The sequence below is a fragment of the Theropithecus gelada genome, chromosome 11, assembly GCF_003255815.1.
Source record: "Theropithecus gelada isolate Dixy chromosome 11, Tgel_1.0, whole genome shotgun sequence".
Taxonomy (NCBI): Eukaryota; Metazoa; Chordata; class Mammalia; order Primates; family Cercopithecidae; genus Theropithecus; species Theropithecus gelada.
This window is the reverse complement of record NC_037679.1, coordinates 113,422,504-113,443,946: the sequence shown is the minus strand read 5'-3', so window position 1 is coordinate 113,443,946 and position 21,443 is coordinate 113,422,504. Positions and strand designations below refer to the sequence as shown.

The 21,443-nt window shown below is 42.2% G+C and overlaps 1 protein-coding gene across 5 annotated transcripts in view; it reads right to left on the bottom strand.

Annotated features, from left to right (window-relative positions):
• Window positions 1–4,959: 4,959 nt before the first annotated feature.
• Window positions 4,960–21,443, bottom strand: part of PLEKHA5 (pleckstrin homology domain containing A5) — a 250,338-nt gene continuing 233,854 nt past the window's right edge. For 3 of the 5 annotated variants that reach the window (XM_025401931.1, XM_025401933.1, XM_025401934.1), the window contains 6 exons: window positions 20,333–20,542; window positions 19,219–19,359; window positions 17,703–17,827; window positions 13,453–13,598; window positions 11,574–11,679; window positions 4,960–5,854 (listed from right to left, as the gene is read on the bottom strand). In XM_025401931.1, the coding sequence (XP_025257716.1) occupies window positions 11,585–11,679; window positions 13,453–13,598; window positions 17,703–17,827; window positions 19,219–19,359; window positions 20,333–20,542 (717 nt within the window). In that variant the 3' untranslated portion in view covers window positions 4,960–5,854; window positions 11,574–11,584. Of the gene's footprint in view, window positions 5,855–7,714; window positions 10,657–11,573; window positions 11,680–13,452; window positions 13,599–17,702; window positions 17,828–19,218; window positions 19,360–20,332; window positions 20,543–21,443 lie in introns of those variants that run through there. The other 2 variants (XM_025401930.1, XM_025401932.1) reach the window with 2 other exon arrangements.

Genomic DNA, 21,443 nt, shown 5'->3' with positions numbered 1-21,443 from the left:
AAAAAAAAAAAAAAAAAAAAAAAAAAAAAAAAAGGTATAGGGCCAGGTGTGGTGGCTCATGCCTGTAATCCCAGCAGTTTGGGAGGCTGAGGCGGGCAGATCACCTGAGGTCAGGAGTTCAAGACCAGCCTGGCCAACATGGTGAAAGCCTGTCTCTACTAACAATACAAAAAAATTAGCCAGGAGTGGTGGCGGGCGCCTGTACTCTCAGCTTCTCAGGATGCTGAGGCAGGAGAATCACTTAAACCCGGGAGGCAGAGGTTGCAGTGAGTTGAGACTGTACCATTACACTCCAGCCTGGGCAACAACAGTGAAACTCTGTCTCAAATAAAATAAAATAAAATAAAATAAAATAAAGACCGATGTAACAATTTATTTAAAAAGTCAGTATTGGGCCAGGCACAGTGGCTTGTGCCTGTAATTTCAGCACTTTGGGAGGCTGAGGCGGGCGGATCACTTGAGGTCAGGAGTTTAAGACCATCCTGGCTGACACAATGAAACCCCGTCTCTACTAAAAATACAAAAATTAGCCAGGCACGGTGGGCAGGCACCTGTAATCCCAGCTACTTGGGAGGCTGAGGCAGGTGAGTCGCTTGAACCCTAGAGGCAAAGGTTGTAGTAAGCCAGGATTTTGCCATTGCACTCCAGCCCGGGCGACAGAGCAAAACCTCATCTCAAAAAAAAAAAAAGCAGTATTGACAGTAGGTCAGAACTTGCATCTTTTAGTTTTTTTTTTGTTGTTGTTGTTTTGTTTTTTTTTTGAGGCTGAGTTTTGCTCTATTGCCCAGGCTGGAGTACTGTGATATCCTGGCTCACTGCAACCTCCGCCTCCCAGATTCAAGCAATTCTCCTGCTGCAGTCTCCGGAGTAGCTGGGATTACAGGCATTCCCAACCATGCCTGGCTAAATTTTGCAGTTTTAGTAGAGACAGGGTTTCATTATGTTGGCCAGGCTGGTCTCGAACTTCTGACCTCAAGTGATCTGCCCACCTTGGCCTCCCAAAGTGTTGGGTTTACAGGCATGAGCCACCACGCTTGGCCTTTTTCTTCTATTTGAATTTATGAAAAGTTGTAGATGTCAACTTGAAAATGTACAAGGAGGTACAGAGTTGGTTTTTATTTTTTGCTTTTTTTGGAGACAGGGTCTTGCTGTGTCACCCAGACTGGAGTACAGTGATACAATCACATCTCACTGCAGCCTTCATCTCCCAGGATCGAGTGATTCTCCTGCTTTGGCCTCCTGAGTAGCTAGGACTACAGGCACGCACCACCCGTACCCAGCTAATTATTTCTATTTTTGTAGAGACTAGTTCTCACTACGTCAGCCAGGCTGGTCTTGAATTCCTGGCCTCAAGCGATCCTCCCATCCGAGCCTCCCAAAGTGCTGGGATTACAGGTGTGAGACACTGCACCCAGCTGAGTTTTTTTTTTTTTTTTTTTTTTTTTTTTTTTTTTTAAAGGGCTTTTTAGCATCAGTAAATACCTCACTTATTTTATCGTTTGAAGTTTGAATAAAAAACCATCATATCTATTAGTTTGTGGTTCTAGCANTTTTTTTTTTTTTGAGACGGAGTCTCGCTCTGTCGCCCAGGCTGGAGCGCAGTGGCCGGATCTCAGCTCACTGCAAGCTCCGCCTCCCGGGTTTATGCCATTCTCCTGCCTCAGCCTCCCGAGTAGCTGGGACTACAGGCGCCCACCACCTCGCCTGGCTTGTTTTTTGTATTTTTAGTAGAGACGAGGTTTCACTGTGTTAGCCAGGATGGTCTCAATCTCCTGACCTCGTGATCCACCCGCCTCGGCCTCCCAAAGTGCTGGGATTACAGGCTTGAGCCACCGCGCCTGGCCTGCAGCTGAGTTTTTAAAAACAATTTTGAGGGTATGCCAGCAAAAAAAGTTATGTTTCTTTTTTTTTTTTTTTGAGACGGAGTCTCGCTCTGTTGCCCAGGCTGGAGTGCAGTGGCGCAATCTCAGCTCACTGCAAGCTCCGCCTCCTGGGTTTATGCCATTCTCCTGCCTCAGCCTCCCGAGTAACTGGGACTACAGGCACCCACCACCACGCCCGGCTAGTTTTTTTTTTATTTTTTAGTAGAGACGGGGTTTTACCATGTTAGCCAGGATGGTCTCGATCTCCTGACCTCGTGATCCGCCTGTCTCGGCCTTCCAAAGTGCTGGGATTACAGGCTTGAGCCACCGCGCCCGGCCTGTTTCATTTTTGATCACCATAGCAGTATGACTCGTCTTTCTATAAACTGGGGGTAGGTGGGTATGAGGGACTTGTAAAGCCATCAACCCAACAGGACGCTGAGCACTAAGAACTTCAGAGCAAGCTTCCAAGCCTCTGGGAAGTAGCTCCCTCATGCTGATTCCCCTACCTGAAGTAAAGGCCCTGCCAACCTGCCTGCCCTCCTTACCATTAGTCTCCACACTTCCCGGGCCATGTGTGCACCACTCCAGTAAGGGGGAGTTAGATAAGGCGAACTCTAAGAAGACGGAAGGTACTGATCTAATTAAAATGTTTGAAGAACTAGTATTCCCTTTTGTTATAGCATGTAATAAGCATCTATGCTGACTTACTGTTTGTGTGTTTTTTCTGAGACAGAGTTTCATTGTGTCACCCAAGCTGGAGTGCGGTGATGTGATCTTGTCTCACCACCACCTCGGGTTCAAGTGATTCTCCTGCCTCAGCCTCCCAAGTAGCTGGGATTACAGGCACACACCACCACGCCCAGCTAATTTTTGTATTTTTAGTAGAGACAGGATTTCACCATGTTAGCCAGGCTGGTCTCAAATTCCTGACCTCAGGTGATCCACCCGCCTCAGGCTCCCAGAGTGCTGGAATTACAGGTGTGAGCCACTACGCCCGATGGACTTACTGTTCGTGAATAAACGGTTTTCATCTGGCTTTCTGAAATGTTGACAAGAATCACAACTAGTTCATGCTGCTTTCTCCATATTTTCTAGGCTTCTAAGGATCCCAGTAAGGAATATTTTTCCTTCTTGGAACAGTTAAAAAATGTTGTGCTTAATAAAACCAAAGAGACACACACACACACACACACTCCCTTCCCACAAAAACCCAAACAAGGCTGGGCACAGTGGCTCACGCCTGTAACCCCAGCACTTTGGGAGGCCAAGGTGGGTGGATCACGAGGTCAGGAATTTGAGACCAGCCTGGCTAACATGGTGAAACCCCATCTCTATTAAAAATACAAAAATTAGGCCAGGCTTGGTGGCTTACACCTGCAATCCCAGCACTTTGAGAGGCTGCAGTGGGCGGATCACGAGGTCAAGAGATCCAGACCATCCTGGCCAACATGGTGAAACCCCATCTCTACTATAAATATAAAAATCGGCTGGGCGCGGTAGTTCATGCCTGTAATCCCAGCACTTTGGGAGGCCAAGGCAGGCAGATCACAAGGTCAGGAGATCGAGACCATCCTGGCTAACATGGTGAAACCCCGTTTCTACTAAAGGATACAAAAAATTAGCCCAGTGTGGTGGCGGGCGCCTGTAGTCCAAGCTACTCAGGAGGCTGAGGCAGGAGAATGGCGTGAACCCGGGAGGTGGAGCTTGCAGTGAGTGGACATTTTGCCACTGCACTCCAGCCTGGGTGACAGAGCAAGACTCCGCCTCAAAAAAACAAAACGAAACAAAAACATACAAAAATCAGTTGGGCGTGGTGCTGTGTGCCTGTAGTCCCAGCTACTTGGGAGGCTGAGGCAGGAGAATCCCTTGAACCTAGGAGGCGGTTGCAGTGAGGTGAGATCAGGCCACTGCACTCCAGCCTGGCGACAGAGCAAGACTCCGTCTCAAAAAATCCCCCAAAACACCCGCAAAATGAGCCTGTAATCCCAGCTACTCGCGAGGCTGAAGCAAGAGAATTGCTTGAACCCAGGAGGCGGAGGCTGCAGCAGTGAGACGAGATCACAGGCTACTACACTCCAGCCTGCGCAACAGAGCAAGACTCCATCTCAAAAGATAAAAAAGAAAAAAAAACCCAAACAAAAGCAATTGTTCCCCAACACAATGACAAAAGATCTGAAACAATCATTGTATCATGACTAAAGGGAAATAATAATTTGGTGACTATTTCTTTTGAGAAGACTTTTGTGTGACATCTTTAGAGAAAGGTAGTATGTGTAAACATATTACACATATGTACACGGACACAGAGAGGGGTCCATTTTCACTTCTGTTTTCTTTCATCTCCCAATATACATTGCATCTCTTTTCATTGTGTTTGGAGAAGAATTTTTATACATTTGCATTTTGAATTAAATCTAAATCCTCTTTAACATAGGATGGGGAGGAAAAAAAGACTGACTAATGCCAATTTAGTTTCAGCCATTTTATGCAGGAATCCAAAAGCATCAAATTTCCGTGTACTCTGGGAACAATATATAGCATGAACAAAAGGTTACAGAGGGAAGAAAATGTAATTGATTCTGAAGAGCGTGAACATCTGCAAAGAATATATTGTGAGAGAAAATGATCTCTGAGGGTCCTACTTATGATGAAACGGTTTCTAGCTACCCATGTCAGACAAATAGCTGCCTTACACACCTCTCTCAAAGTCCAATCCCTAAGCAGAGCACGACAATTGATGCTTAAAGTAGTCTTACTTTTACTTTCTGAAACATGGAAGCAAATAGAAACATAGTGAAAGACTTCACAAAACTAAACTCCTCTAGTGGTAATGAGCTAATGTAATGTACTTAGAGGAAAAGTCAGAAAAAACTATAGTCTGGTCAAAATTCTGTCATTAAATTGTGGCCAAGTCAATTGATCTCTTTGAGCCTCAAGGTCCTCAACTTTGACATGGGAGGGCTGGACCGACAAGGGTCTTTTAGGATGTTGTCTAGGATTATCAGATTAACAGAGTACCTTTTCTTCTAGAACTCTCTTGAGTCTTAAGACTTTCAATTTTGGATGGAAAGAACAAAAATTCTAACACAACTGATTTAAGAACATCAACATTTATTTAACATGATAAAAAAGAAATGAGATATGAACATTTGCATTTAAACAATAGTAAGTAGCCTTTAATACATTACATGTGCTCATTGTATAATATATACACAATGAACATAATTACATTTGTACACAAACTAAGTACTGGATTTGAAAACCTGCTTATTGCTGTACACATGTATTCCAATGAAATATAAGCCCAGTACTTCAAAATACCTACACTTTGTTTTTTTTTTTTTTTTTAAGAAAAGATAAGCGGTAACATTTGTGTTTAAGCTGACAGGAGTGTGGCAGTAACTGCTGACATTGCAATCTGACCGAGAAAGAATTATAGCAGAAAACAGGACATACTTCACTTAGCAATAAAATGGCACATTTTAAATATATATATATATATATATATATAAAATTTTTACAAATCAAGTGTGAAACAAAAGCACTGCGGTAGCCAAAATGGGAAGGAAAAAAAAAAAAAAAAAAGAAAACAAGCTTCATTGGAAATAATAACTAACTTAAGAAAATGAAAAGCAAAAAAAAAAATATATAAATTCACCTAGACTTCAGAAACATCGAAATCTGGAAATCAGCAACTAAGTAAGCTCTGGCAATAGACTGCACATTAAAAAGCACCTTTACTTATGTGCTCTGAAATCATAGCAGCAAGCTGGTGTCAGAATAATAACCTTGAGATTACGGAGTGTACATATGGGCCATTAAAGCTGTTTTGGAATAAACATTTTCCAGAAGTGATAAAATGATGCTCTGTGACCAAAAGCATCAGAACTATGAATTTCATAGATTTAAAATATACTGTACAATATCTTCTTACACTGCTGAAGGTCCATGTCTTTAGCTTTGAATGGTTTCAACAGAAGTCAGTATAGCTGAAAAATAAGAAAGAGGAAATTACTTTGACACCTGCAACGTTAATCAATTACCATTTCCCAAAGTAACTAAGGGTGACATTCTATAACAACAGAACTGACAAGCATGGCCATGAAAATCCTAAAACACAATGCAACCAAAGGATATTTTTCTTAATTTCCATAGCTTAATTCACAAAGCAAAGAAACATAATACAATTTTTTTTTTTTTTTTTGAGACAGGGTCTCACTCTGTTGCCTAGGCTGGGGTGCAGTGGTGCGATCCTGGCTCTCTGCAACCACTGCCTCCTGGGTTCAAGTGATTCTCCTGCCTCAACCTCCCAACTAGCTGGGATTACAGGCATGTATCACCATGCCTGGCTAAGTTTTGTATTTTTAGTAGAGACGAGGTTTCACCATGTTGGCCAGGCTGGTCTCGAACTCCTGGCCTCAAGTGATCTGCCTGCCTTGGCCTCCCAAAGTGCTGGGATTAAAAGCATGAGCCACTATACTCGGCCCCACAAGGAAACATAATGTAATGCAATTCTTCTTCTTCCTCCTCCTCCTCCTCCTTATTATTATTATTATTATTATTATTATTATTATTATTATTTTGGAGACGGAGTCTCACTCTGTTGCCCAGGGTGGAGTGCAGTGGCGCAATCTTGGCTCACACAACCTCTGCCTCCCGGGTTCCAGCAATTCTCTTGCCTCAGCCTCCTGAGTAGCTGGGACTACACATGCACATCGCCACACCCAACTAATTTTTTGTGTTTTAGTAGAGATGGGGTTTCACTGTGTTGCCCAGGCTGGTCTCAAACTCTTGAACTCAGGCAACCCGCCCGCCTCAGCCTCCCAGAGTGCTAGGATTACAGGCGTGAGCCACTGTGCCCGGCCTTCTTATTATTTTTGAGATGGAGTCTCACTCTGTCACCAGGCTGGAGTGCAGTGGTGCGATCTTGGCTCACTGCAACTTCCACCTCTCGGGGTCAAGTGATTTTCCTGCCTCAATCTCTAGAGTAGCTGAGACTACAGGTGCACGCCACCACACCCAGCTAATTTTTGTATTTTTAGTAGAGACGGAGTTTTCACCATGTTGGCCACAATGGTCTCGATCTCCCGACCTTGTGTTCCGCCCGCCTCGGCCTCCCAAAGTGTTGGGATTACAGATGTGAGCCACTGCGCCTGGCCAACATAATGCAATTATAAATAGCAATACGGAATAAAAAATGTACCACTGGCAACGGCAACCCCCAACCCCCTTTGGGTCCCCTCCCATTTTATGGGAGCTCTGTTTTCACTCTATTAAATCTTGCAACTGCAAAAAAAAAAAAAAAAAAAAAAAATCCAAACTTGCAGCTGAATCCAAAGATCAACAAAATGAGCAAACATCTGCATAACTCCACTAAAATATGTAGTAATATATTGAGCTGCCTACATAGTAGTGTCATTTGTAAAGGTTTCCTAAATCCTGCCAAAACCGCTAGTTCAGAAAGATGGCATATGCATAATAGGAAGATATAAAATAATAAATACAAGTTTTCATGCCCTTTAGTTGTTTGTGGTGGCTGCATACCATGAGACTAGAAAATATCTGACAATAATTATCCCTCATTACAGAATGCCACTGCTCTTGGAATAAGAGGAAAACAAAATAAAATCCTATAACGATTTAAGGAACCTGGAAATATGCTTGAGTTTTAACTCAGAATATCCTTTATTATTGGAAGGATATGTGTACAGTCATAATCTGTTTATTGAATCAAAATATTATATGAATGGCTCTTAATGAATCAAATAAGTCCAATGTTTATTTTTCCTATGTTTTGTGTTATTATGTCACCAGTAGCAACCGTCACTTTTTTTTTTATTTTATTTTTTGAGACAGAGTTTTGTTCTTGTTGCCCAGGCTGGAGTGCAATGGCACGACCTCGGCTCACTGCAACCCCTGCCTCCGGGTTCAAGTGATTCTCCTGCCTCAGCCTCCCAAGTAGCTGGGATTACAGGCATGTGCCACCACGCCCAGCTAATTTTGTATCTTTAGTAGAGACTGGGTTTCTCCATGTTGGTCACGCTGGTCTTGAACTCTTGACCTCAGGTGACCTGCCTGCCTCGGCCTCCCAAAGTGTGGGATTACAGGTGTGAGCCACCATACCCAGATTTTCTTCTTTTTTTTTTTTTTGGGACAGTCTTGTTCTGTCACCCAGGCTGGAGTGCAGTGGTGTGATCTTGGCTCATTGCAACCTCTGCCTCCCAGGTTCAAGCAATTCTCCTGTCTCAGCCTCCCATGCAGCTGGGATTACAGGTGCCCGACACCATGCCCAGCTAATTTTTGTATTTTTAAGTAGAGATGGGGTTTTACCATTTTGGCCAGGCTGGTCTAGAACTCCTGACCTCAAGTGATCCACCAGCCTTGGCCTCCCAAAGTGCTGGCATTACCGTGCCTGGCCTCAACAGTCACTTCTAAACGTATTAAATTAAAAGTTTAAACACAGCCAGGTGTGGTGGCTCAATCTTGTAATCTCAGTGCTTTGGGAAACCGAGGCAGGCAGCGCGCTTGAGCTCAGGAGTTTGAGACCAGCCTGGGCAACATGGTGAAACCCCTACTCTACAAAAAATACAAAAAATCAGCCAGGCTTGGTCGCACATGCCTGTGGTCCCAGCTACTTGGGAGGCTGTCATGGGAGGATCACTTAAGCCCAGGAGGACAAGGCTCCAAGATCTCACCATTGCATTCCAGCCTGGGCAACAGGGTGAGACCTGGTCTAAAAAAAGGAAAAAACAAAACAAAACAAAACAAAACAAAAAAGGCTTAAACACAAGTGACAGAGGCAAAACACACGTAATACTGTAACAATTAGGTTATTTGTAACTCTCCAGCAAGCACTTCAATCCTGCACAGACACCAACCAACAACAAACAACAGCCTCTTTGAGGTTCCAGGTAGACATAATCTCAAATAAAAGTTACAAATATGAAAAGACAACAAAAAACTTTGGGCTGAAAAAAAGGGCACAGATTATAGTTGCTACAAAAAGGTGTGAAACAACAGGATGGGAGGAAATATTTGCCAACTATGAATCTAACAAAGGACTAATATCGAGAATCTGGAAGGAACTCAAAACAAATCAGCAAGGAAAAAAACCAAATAATCCCATCAAAAAGTGGGCAAATGTCAGGAATAGGCATTTCTCAAAAGAAGATACACAACGAGATGCCTCCTTATTCCTGCAAGAATGCCGTAATTGGCCGGGTGCAGTGGGTCATGTCAGCACTTTGGGAGGCTGAGGCAGGCGGATCATGAGGTAAAGTGATCGAGACCATACTGGCCAACACGGTGAAACCCCATCTCTACTAAAAATACAAAAATTAGCCGGGCGTGGTGGCATGCGCCTGTAGTCCCAGCTACTCGGGAGGCTGAGGCAGGAGAATGGCGTGAACCCGGGAGGCGGAGGTTGAAGTGAGCCAAGATTGTGCCACTGCACTCCGGCCTGGTGACAGAGAGAGAATTTCAAAAAAATAATAATAATAAAAAGAATGGCCACAATTTAAAAGTCAAAAAACAACAGACGTTGGTATGGATGTGGTGAGAAGGAAACACTTTTACACTGCCAGTGGAGATGTAAACTAGTACAACCACTATGGAAAACAGTGTGGAGATTCTTTAAAGAACGAAAAGTAGATCTACCATTTGATCCAGCAATCCCACTAACCCAATCCCACTAACCCAACAAATGAGTAATAACTCATTTTCTTACATGCATGTTTATAGCAGCACAATTTGCAACTCCAAGGGTATGCAACCAACGTAAGTGTCCATCAACCAAGGAGTGGATAAAGAAAATGTGGTTTATATACACCATGGAATGCTACTCAGTAATAAAAAGGAATACAATAATGTATTTTGCAGCAACTTGGATGGAGCTAGAGACCATTATTCGAAGTAAAGTAACTCAGGAAAGGAAAACCAAATATCGTATGTTTTCACTTATAAGTTGGAGCTATGCTATGGGTATGCAAAGGCATACAGTGTGGTATAATGGACTCTGGAGACTCACAAGGGAGAGGGTGGAAGGTCACACAAGGATAAAAAAAACATATTGGCTACAACATACACTACTCGGGTAATGGATGCACTAAAATCTCAGACTTCACCACTGTACAATTCTTCCATGTAACCCAAAACCACTTGTACCCAAAGCTAGTGAAATTTAAAACATACTTGAAAAGAAAGAAAAAAGGCTAGGTGTGGTGGCTCACACCTGTAATCTCAGCACTTTGGGAGGCTGAGGCAGACAGATCACTTGAGCTCAGGAGTTTGAGACCAGCCTGGGCAACATGGTGAAAACTCCATCTCTACAAAAAAATTAGCCTGGCATGGTGGCACACAACTGTAGTCCCAGCTACTCAGGGGGCTGAGGTGAGAGGACTGCTTGAGCCTGGGAGGTCAGCCTGCAGTGAACCACTGAGCCATGATCTTGCACCACTGCACTCCAGCCCGGGTGACAGAGTAAGACCCTGTCTCAAAAAAAAAAAAAAAAAATAAAAATAAAAAAATAAATAAAAGAAATATTTTCAGAATGTAAAAATCAAAGAGGCTAGGCGCAGTGGTAGGTTAGCTTGAGTTCAGGAGCTTGAGACCAGCATGGGCAACTTAGTAAGACCGTCTCTACAAGAAAATCAAAATATTAGCCAGGTGTGGTGGCGTGCACTTGTGATCCCAGCTACTTGTAAGGCTGAGGCAGGAGGACTGCTTGAGTCCAGGACGTTAAGGCTGCAGTGAGCTATGATTATGCCACTATACTCCAGCATGGGTGACATCTCTGAAAAAAGAAATAACGTAAAAAAAAAAACAAGAAAAAAAAATAAATAAATAAAAGAATATGTTAGTACTAATGCTTATAATTGTTCAGCAGAAACTGGTGGTAATCCTAAAGCACTAAACTTGACTAGATATGGTAGATGCTGTGAGAAAGAAAATGCAGAAAGAGGCATAACATTCTTACTCTATACCAGAGCTTTCATAAAAAGTTAAAAAACATTTAGAGTACTCTATAAGTACTAAATTATAGGTTAAAATTAGCAATTGTCTAGAAAGTTTAAAAGTAAGAATTTAGGAAATTATTCTCAATTATAAATCTGTGCTCTAAGGAACACTGTTCAAGAAAGGATTCCTTCTTCTCCCTGATACCATCCTTGGTTTTAGTAACTACCTCCGTGACTTAATAGAATGCAATTACTTAGAAATAATATCAGATAGACATTAAAGATTTTAATATTCTATCAAGTTGGCTGTACCATAAACATTTCATTGTCATTTACAATAATTAGCAAATTCCCAGTGGGCAGACACGTCACACTAACTGTAAAAAGCATTACACAGTCAACGTGTAATGACTTAAACAGAATTCTCAGGTCAGGCTATGGAAAGGAACATTAAGTAGAAGCACAGCTGCACAACACTGCAAGTCTTGGCACAGGCCATACCCTCCAAATTTTGTTGTTTTTCTGGATGATGAAATAAGAGACAAAGAAAATGCTGTCACACAGCAAATCATCGGAAGAGCCAATGTTAGCATCTGTTACTGACCCTGGTTCCAAGATACGGCCTACTTGTTCTGCCAACTATCCCTATGCACAGTCCAGAACTAATCCCAGTTTTGATTCACTAAACCAACAGATGAGTCATAAAATACAAGTGAAAAACTCTAAAGCACAAATGCAAAGGGAAATGACGTACTTCTTCTGGGACTACACACACATGAAATGTGAGCCTTCTGTGAGCTGCGGCTGAGTGGACAGAACTGGCGATGCCGAGGACTCAGGAGATGGGGACAGACTTTTCACTAAAACACACAAAGAAAATGGGAGAAGATAAAAATCTTTAAGACACATTTGGAGAAGTAAATCCTGATGTTGTAATCCCACAAAAATGAGAACATGTTTTGAGAAGTAAGTAATAGATGCATTTGGTTCTACCGTGATTTTTTCTTTTTAAATAATTAAAAACAAATTTTTATTAATCGAGATGCAGTCTATGTTGTCCAGGCTGGTCTCGAACTCTTGGCATCATGCGATACGCCCATCTCGGTCTCCCAAAGTGTTGGGATTATGTGCCCAGCCTGTTATTTTCTTCTTCTTCTTCTTTTTTTTTTTTTTTTTAGATACAGAGTCTTGCATTGTTGCCCAGGCTGGAGTGCAGTGGCACGATCTCGGCTCACTGCAAGCTCCGCCTCCCGGGTTCACGCCATTCTCCTGCCTCAGCCTCCCGAGTAGCTGGGACTACAGGTGCCCGCCACCACGCCCGGCTAATTTCTTGTATTTTTAGTAGAGATGGGGTTTCACTGTGTTAACCAGGATGATCTCAATCTCCTGACTTTGTGATCTGCCCGCCTCGGCCTCCCAAAGTGCTGGGATTACAGGTGTGAGCCACCGGCCGCCCAGCCTGTTATTTTCTAATCTGCAATCTAATTATTCAGTATAAAATGTTTCCTGAAGACTATTTAGTTTTGTTTTTGTTTTTTTGTTTTTCTTGGCTGGGTGTGGTGGCTCATGTCTGTAATCCCACCACTTTGGGAGGCCGAGGCTGGCGGATCATTTGAGGTCAGGAGTTCGAGACCAGCCTGGCCAACATGCTGAAACCCCGACTCTAGTAAAAATACAAAAATTAGTCAGACATGGTAGCTCGTGCATGTATTGCTAGCTACTCAGGAGGTCGGGGCAGGAGAAGTGCTTGAACCCAGGAGCCGGAAGCTGCAATGAGCTGAGATCGCACCTCTGTATTTTAGCCTGGGCAAGACAGCAAGACTTTGTTTCAAACAACAACAACAACAACAACAAAAACAAAAAAATATATATAATTTTTTTTTTTTTTTGCTTTGAGGTTAATTTTCTGTTGCCACTTTTCTAGTTTTATGCAGCTATATACTATAGATGATTTAAATGCTGTGGTTTTAATACTATCATACCACTTTGATCCAGACCTGCTACATAATAACCAAAACTGGCCAGTGACAATTTTTTTTTTAACAGTGAGACCTCCTGTGCACACTACCTTATTTATTTATTTATTTAGAGACAGAGTTTCACTCTTGTCATCCAGGGTGGAGTGCAGGGGCGTGATCTCGGCTCACTGCAACCTCTGCCTCCCGGGTTCAAGCAATTCTCTGCCTCAGCCTCCTGAGTAGCTGGTATTGGAGGTGCCTGCCACCATGCCCAGCTAATTTTTTGTATTTTTAGTAGAGATGGGGTTTCACCATCTTGGCCAGGCTGGTCTTGAACTCCTGACCTTGTGATCCACCTGCCTCGGCCTCCCAAAGTGCTGGATTATAGGCGTGAGCCACCGCGCCTGGCTGAAAGATTTTATTAGAAAAAGTTTACTCTATATGTTAAAATTGAAAGGAAAAAGCAAAACCAAAACCAATGTGTTGATCCCTCTGCCAGAGTAGACTCTGGCAGGGACCGCATCCCTCCTGAAGGTACACTTGGGGAAGCAAACGTTGACGAATCTACAGTCAAGGTACTTAAGTGATTCCCTTCTTAGAATCTCCCCATGGAAAATAAATTTAGAAGTTCAGAGGAAGCACCAGGTAGAAAATTATGAAATGCATACTAGCTACCTGCCATTGTTTGATTTCCTCTAGAAACCTCAGGAGTTGATTCATAAGAAATAACAGTTTCTTCCTGTTCGTCAGCATTGTTCTTTGTATTTTCTTCAGGATGGTCTTCTGGTTTATGATTTGTGATCTGTGTTTCATCTTGAGGGCTGATGAAAATAGATTGGAATTTAAAAATTTGTCACTATAGAATACAATTAATTTTTCTTCTTTTTTTGTTATAAAAGATGCCACCACCTATGTTTAACAATTAACATTTTCCTACAAGTAATCTTTTCTTTTTTTTGAAAGTTTCAAACAAAGGAATTAGAGCAAATAATAAACCTGTATATTCATTTCAATAATTACTCAGTTTGCCAATCTTGCTTCATCTAAGCCCTAAAACCCTCGCTCCCTAAACCATTTAAAGCAGATTCTAGATATGATATTTAATCTGTAAGTACTTCAGTACATATTTTTAATATGTTAATGCCATCAAATATCCAGTCAGTGCTTAAATTTTCCTGGTGCCTCATAATGTCATTTTAGAATTAGAATCAGGATCCAAACAAAGTCCATATATTACCTGACAAATTCCTTAAAGTCTACTTTAATCCAAAACAAACTGCCCCAGATCCCTTTTACTCTTTGCCATTTATATGTAAAAGAACCTGGTCTATCTGTCCTATATAGTTTATCACATTCTGGATTCTGATGATTGTATCCCTCAAGATTCTCTATAAAGTTGTATTATTACTATTATTAAATTTTTTTTTTTTTTTTTGAGACAGAGTCTTGTTCTGTCGCCCAGGCTGGAGTGCAGTGGCGTGATGTAGGCTCACTGCAAGCTCCGTCTCCCGGGTCTCTGCCATTCTCCTGCCTCAGCCTCCAGAGTAGCAGGGACTACAGGCACCTGCCACCACATCTGGCTAACTTTTCGTATTTTTAGCAGAGACGGGGTTTCACCGTATTAGTCAGGATGGTCTCGAAGTCCTGACTTCGTGATCCGCCCACCTCAGCCTCCCAAAGTGCTGGGATTACAGGCGTGAGCCACCGCGCCTGGCCAAAGTTGTATGATTTTAAGGCTTATTCAAATTTAGGGTTTGGAGGGGCAAGTAACACTTCATTAGGTGGGTGTCATGAACTATCGCATTAACAGATTGTTTCTCCGTTTCTACTAAAAATACAAAAACTAGCTGGGCACAGTGGCAGGCGCCTGTAAACCCAGCTACTTGGGAGGCTGAGGCAGGAGAATCGCTTGAATCAGCAGGGGCGGAGGTTGCAGTGAGCCAAGATTGCACCACTGCACTCCAGCATGTGGGCCACAGAGTGAGACCCCATCCCCACCCCCGCCAAAAAAAAAAAAAAAGATCAGTGAGTTCAGGGGTTATTGGGTTGACCCATTCACATAAAGCTCCTTGTCAGATTTTCAGCTGACAGCTTTGGCAGCCACTGAGGAATACTATTCAAATCCAATATTTCATTAGGGTTAGCAAAGCAATGACACTCCCTTTTTTTTGAGGCAGATTCTCACTCTGTCACCCAGGCTGGAGTACAGTGGCAGGATCTTGGCTCACTGTGACCTCCACCTCCCTGGCTCAAGGAATTCTTGTGCCTCAGCCTCCCAAGCAGATGGGATGACAGGCATATGTCACTAGGCCCAGATAATTTTTGTATTTTTAGTAGAGACAGTGTTTCACCATATTATTGGCCAGGCTAGTTTCAAACTCCTGACCTCAATTGATTTGCCTGCCTCGGCCTCCCAAAGTGCTGGGATTTCAGGCATGAGCCACTGTGACCAGCCACAAAGCAATGATACTGACTCTTGCTTGAAATTCTTCTAAAAATAAAAGTTTCCTCAAACTATTTGGTTACAGTTTGTGAAAAAAACATGATAAATACTTGATCCTTTCCCTTAATGTAGCAAGTTTTGGAATAAAAGTTGATTCTCTAGCATCCTCTAAAATGGCCAACAATTTTTTTGTTGTTGTATCATTATGAACTCATCAATTTTTAATATACCGTGTGTTTTAATCCATGCTTCTTAATACAAAAATTCAGCAGAGATATTTTTCTTATCAGACATTGTCAAATACTTTTCAAATTCAATCTTGCTATTCATTTAAGAAATAAAGGCATTCCTAATCACATTAAACCACAGCATTTCTGTTTTCTAGTGCTGGTAATATTTTTAACGGAGGGAAAGATTGAAGATATACTCTTAGGAAGGTCAGTTAAGGCTGAGTATGGTGGCTCATGTCTGTAATCGCAGCACTTTGGGAGGCTGAGGTGGGTGAATCACCCGAGGTCAGGAATTTGAGACCAGCCTGGCCAACATGCCCGTACTGTCTCTACTAAAAAATACAAAAATTAGTTGGGCATGGTGGCATGCGCCTGTAATCCCAGCTACTTGGGAGGCTGAGGCAGGAGAATCGCTTGAACCCAGGAGGTGGAGGTTGCAGTGTGCCTAGATCGCACTACTGCACTCCAGCCCCGGTGACAGAGTGAGACTGTCTCAAAAAAAAAAAAAACAAAAAAAGACAGCTAAAAGATGGCCAGGCACAATGGCTCATGCCTGTAATCCCAGCACTCTGGGAGGCCGAGACGGGCGGATCATGAGGTCAGCTCACGAGATCGAGACCATCGTGGCTAACATGGTGAAACCCCGTCTCTACTAAAAATACAAAAAAAAAAAAAAAAAAAAAAAAATTAGCCATGTGTGGTGGTGGGTGCCTGTAGTCCGAGCTACTTAGGAGGCTGAGGCAGAAGAATAGCCTGAACCTGGGAGGCGGAGGTTCCCCTCTGGGAACCAAGTGCAGTGAGCTGAGATTGCGCCACTGCACTCCGGCCATGGTGACAGAGCGAGACTGTCTCAAAAAAAAAAAAAAAAAAAAAAGAAATATAGCTAAAAGGAAAAAGAAAATCACCATAATTTCTGGAACTCTTATGAGACAGCTTAGAATTTTGACCACTGTCAATCATTACCTGGGAAGATTGATTTCAGGACCCGCTACAGGTAGCAAAATCTGCAGATGCTCAAGTCCTTTATATCAAATGGCATAGTACAGTTGGCCCTCCATATCCATGGGTTCTGAGTCCATGGATATGGAGGGCCGACTGTATAGGCAGTGCTAAACTGCTTACTCTGCCACAGCTTATATGCCTTTTGACTTTTTTTTTTTAAGGTATTTATCTCTCTTTTAAAAATTTTTTTGAGACAGGGTCTTGCTCTGTTGCCCAGGCTAGAGTGCAGTGACGTGATTATGGCTCACTGTAGCCTTGCCCTCCCAGGTTCAAGCAATCCTCCCACCTCAGTTTCCTGAGTAGCTGCAACTACAGGCAGGCACCTGGAGTGAAGTATCATTTATTGAATACTTCCTGGGTGCTAAGCACAGTGTTAAGTGCTATACATGTATTTTCTTTTTCTTTTTTTTTTTTCCTTTTCTTTTGAGATGGAGTTTCACTCTGTCACCCAGACTGGAATGCAGTGGTGTGATCTCAGCTCACTGCAACCTCTGCCTCCTGGGTTCAAGCATTTCTCCTGCCTCAGCCTCCCAAGTAGCTGGGACCACAGGCATGCACCACTATGTCTGGCTAATTTTTGTACTTTTAGTAGAGACAGGGTTTTACCATGTTGGCCAGGCTAGTCTCAAACTCCTGACTTCGAGTGATTGGCCCCCGTTGGCCTCCCAAAGTGCTGGGATTACAGGCGTAAGCCACTGCTCCCTGCCACATGTGTTTTCATATTAATCTTTACAATATCCCTGTCAGATACTGCTATTATGCCTTTTTTTTTTTTTTTTTTTTTTTTTGTTTGGAGATAGCGTCTCACTCTGTTGCCCAGGCTGGAGTGTACTGGCACAATCACGGGTCACTGCAGCCTCGAACTCCTAGGCTGAAGTGATCCTCTCACCTCAGCCTCCGAGTAGCCGGGACTACAGGCACATGCCACCATGCCTGGCTAATTTTTTTTTCAGAGATGAGGTCTAATTACATTGCCCAGGCTGGTCTTGAATTCCTGGGCTCAGGTGATCCTCCTGCCTTGGCCTTTCAAAGTGCTGGAATTATAGATGTGCACCAGTGCAGCCAGCTCTATTGCCATTTTTACAAGTGAGGAATGCGTAGTTTAAGAGGTTATATAACTTGCTCAAGATTGTATAGCTCTTAGCTAGCTAAGCTGGGGCTGAAATCCAGTACTTTTGACTCTAAAGTTCACCATTTTTAAGCAGTTATACAATTTTGTGAATGATTCCTTTGCTCTTCTTAAATATTACCTGAATGTAACATCCTCAGGCATTTTTTCTTTGTTTCTTTCTTTATCCATCATTTCCACAGAATTTACTCCATTTGGCTCAGGTTCAAAAAGCATTTCATATGAAATGTTTTCAGTTTTTTTTAACTATAGAATAAAAAAGAAAAATTTTCTTTTCAAAGAATTCTTACCACATTAGATTAGCAAATCTAAAATAATTCCAAAATACAGTTTATTAAACAATCATACTCTATCAAATATTTAGTGATAATAAATTTAGGTTCAAGTATATTAAGAATATTAACATTCTTTACTACTAGGATGCAAAAAGTTATTTGTCTAAAGAGATGATGCAGGCCGGGCACAGTGGCTCACACCTGTAATCCCAGCACTTTGGGAGGCCGAGATGGGCAGATCACGAGGTCAGGAGTTCGAGACCAGCCTGGTCAACATGGTGAAACCCTGTCTCTACTAAAGATACAAAAAATTAGCTGGGCGTGGTGGCACATGCCTGTAATCCTAACTACTTGGGAGGCTAAGGCAGGAGAATCGCTTGAAGCTGGGAGGCGGAGGTTGCAGTGAGTCAAGATCACGCTGCTGCACTACAGCCTGGGCGACAGGGTGAGATTGTGTCTCAAAAAAAAGAGATGATGCATAGTGCAACAGACCTAGCTGTTGGGATATAAGATTCTTTAACAGGGATTAATGACAATTTAATCTAGCCCTGACTGATTATGTTTTAAATTTTCAGTTAATGCAGTTTTTAAAAAAAATTTTTCTTTTTTCTTTCTTTTTTTTGGAGATGGAATCTCATTCTGTCCTCCAGGCTACAGGGCAGTGGCGCGATCTCGGCTCACTGCAACCTCCGACTCCTGGCTTCAAGCAATTCTCCTGCTTCAGCCTCCCAAGTAGGGATTATAGGCATGTGCCACTATGCCTGGCTAACTTTTGTATTTTTTAGTAGAGACAGGGTTTCACTATTTTGGCTAGGCTGATTTCGAACTCCGGGCCTCAAGTGATCCACTCATCTCGGCCTCCAAAGTCCTGGGATTACAGGCGTGAGCCACTGTGCCAGGCCGCATTTTTTTTTTTTTTTTTTTTTTGAAACAGGATCTCACTCTGTGGCCCATTTCTACTCACTGCAACTTGAGCTCAGGTGATCCTCCCACCTCAGTTTCCCCAGTAGCAGTTGGGATTACAGATGCATCCCACCACACCTGGCTAATTTTTGTATTCTTAGTAGAGACAGGGTTTCACCATGTTGCCCAAGCTGGTCTCAAACTCCTGAGCTCAAGTGATCCGCCTGCCTCAGCTTCTCAAAGTGCTGGGATTATACACACGAGCCACTGTGTCTGGCCAATTAATGCATGCTTTGATGAGGCTGAATACATCAATCAAACTAAAGAAAGCTTATTTTTTCATTTAGCTCTATGGCCTCTGTGACTGAAAGAAATATACTTTATTTTCAACCTTACCACTTGATTTAATCTTCACTAATCTATTCCTTTGGAATATCTTTCTTAAAATAATCTTGCTACCTCTTTGCTGAAGTCCACATTTTGGGGTTCAGTTTCTTTTAGTTGAACAATTTCTGCTGTGGGAGTTTCACGGTCTGGCTTTACATCATTTTCTCTAATGACAATGTCCAGTTCCTTAACGTTATCATCCTTCCTTCGAGTCTGCTCAAAAGACGTATAGCATTTTTATATTCATACTGTGCATGCATGTATATTTTATAAATAGTGCCTGTTAATTCTGAAAATAGAACAAAGCTGGCTCTTCACTCATGAAGTTTTCTTATGAAAACTAACAAAGAAAATTTATATATATAGCAGTATTCCACACATTTTTCTCATCTCTTTTAAAAAAAGCATTTATTTTGTAATTTGCAGAATGTGCCACAATTCAAACTGTTGCTTTGTTTAGTCTCCTTTAGCAATGCCTGCTCTTGATTAGATGGAAAGAGGGGATGTCCATTAGGACAGGAAAGCATGTTCAGCTGATGCATTAAGTTTATGCCATTATAGACAAACTTTTAAGATACTATTGCTAGGTGACAAGTGTCTACAAACAGGGACAGACCAGACAGAAGCTACTGAACAGGTTGACTAGGCTGCTATCTCTGAATTTATAAAGAGTGGCAAAAAAAAAAAAAAAAAAAAAAAAAAAGAAACAAAATGGCATCACTTTTTAAGCCTGAAGTGAGAGGTGATGGACAGCACACTTGGAACTTTATTTAGAAGCTCTCTCCTGCTACAATTTAGGTCATGTTAAATTAGGACACAGAGCAATACATATTTTATTGAGAGGGGAATTGGGGACTATCTTGGTAACCTGCATAGCATTTTACATTTGTTGAAAACCCTTTTATTTTCTTAGTGTCTGGGCAGCTGTATTATCACCGTACAGTTGAAGACATTAAGTCCACAACTGGTCCACGGGCGTCCAACATGTAGTTTAGCTCTGGTATCTTGAACTCAGGGTTATTTACATTTTACTTAGCTGTTTTAGCTTATTATTACAAGAATTAAATAATATAAAATAACTATCCATACTGCAGACCTTTTAAGACCTATCAATCATGTAACTCTGATTCCAAAATTCAGTGATATTAGATTTACACAAAAGAATAATCAAATGCAATTCATATACCTGAGTAGTCCTAAATGGATTATCCCTTAAATTTGAAGGGCTTTGTAAGGGTGACTGGTCTGAAGCACCAATAACATTTAATCCTTTTTTCTTTTCCCTCAGGCACGCTTGTTGATGTCTTCTTATTCTTTCCATTTGCTCTTCCACCGTCATCCTAGGTCGAGTACTTTCAGCCAAACAGAGCTGTTCCACCGCACTTCTTGGTCTTTCCTTCAATGTAAAAATGAACATATCAATACATAGATGAAAACTTTTGAAAAGTATGATGGAATAAAAAATTTTGTAAAGTGCATTTATTTATTTTGTTTTCAAAATCACAAGAAGAGGTTCTGAGTGTCATTTAGATATCACCAGAAAGGCACATGAAATTGCTACTTAATCCTTAACTGGTAATTGGTGAGGTATGGTCAATGACAGAAAGAAAAAGTGAGAAGATATATAAGGGAGGAGAGAGAAAAGAGGAACAAAAAGTTTTTTTTTCTGTCTTAAAAAAAAAAAAAAAAGTATATGGGCCAGGAGCGGTGGCTCACACCTGTAATCCCAGCACTTTGGGAGCCTGAGGTGGGTGGACTGCTTTAGCCCAGGAGTTTGAGACCAGCCTGGACAACGTGGTGAAAATCCATCTCTACCAAAAATACAAAAATTAGCCAGGCAGGTGTGGTGGTATACGCCTATAGTCCTAGCTACTTGGGAGGCTGAGGTAGAAGGATGGTTTGAGCCCAGGAGGTGGAGGTTGCAGTGAGCTGAGATCATGCTATTGCACTCCAGAATGGATGACAGAACCAGACCCCATCTCAAACAAACAAACCCTCATAATTCAGTTCCAGAAAATCTGGGTAAAACAAAAAACACCACCATGCCCACCATAAAAGGGCAGGGCAGGCTGGGTGCAGTGGCTCATGCCTATAATCCCAGCACTTTGGGAGGCTGAGGCAGGTGGATCACTTGAGGTCAGGAGTTCAAGACCAGCCTGGCCAACATGGCGAAAACCCGTCTCTACAAAAGTACAAAAAAAATTAGCCAGGCATGGTGGCTCATGCCAGTAGTCCCAGCTACTCGGGAGGCTGAGGTGGGAGAATCGCTTGAACCCGGGAGGCAGAGGTTGCAGTGA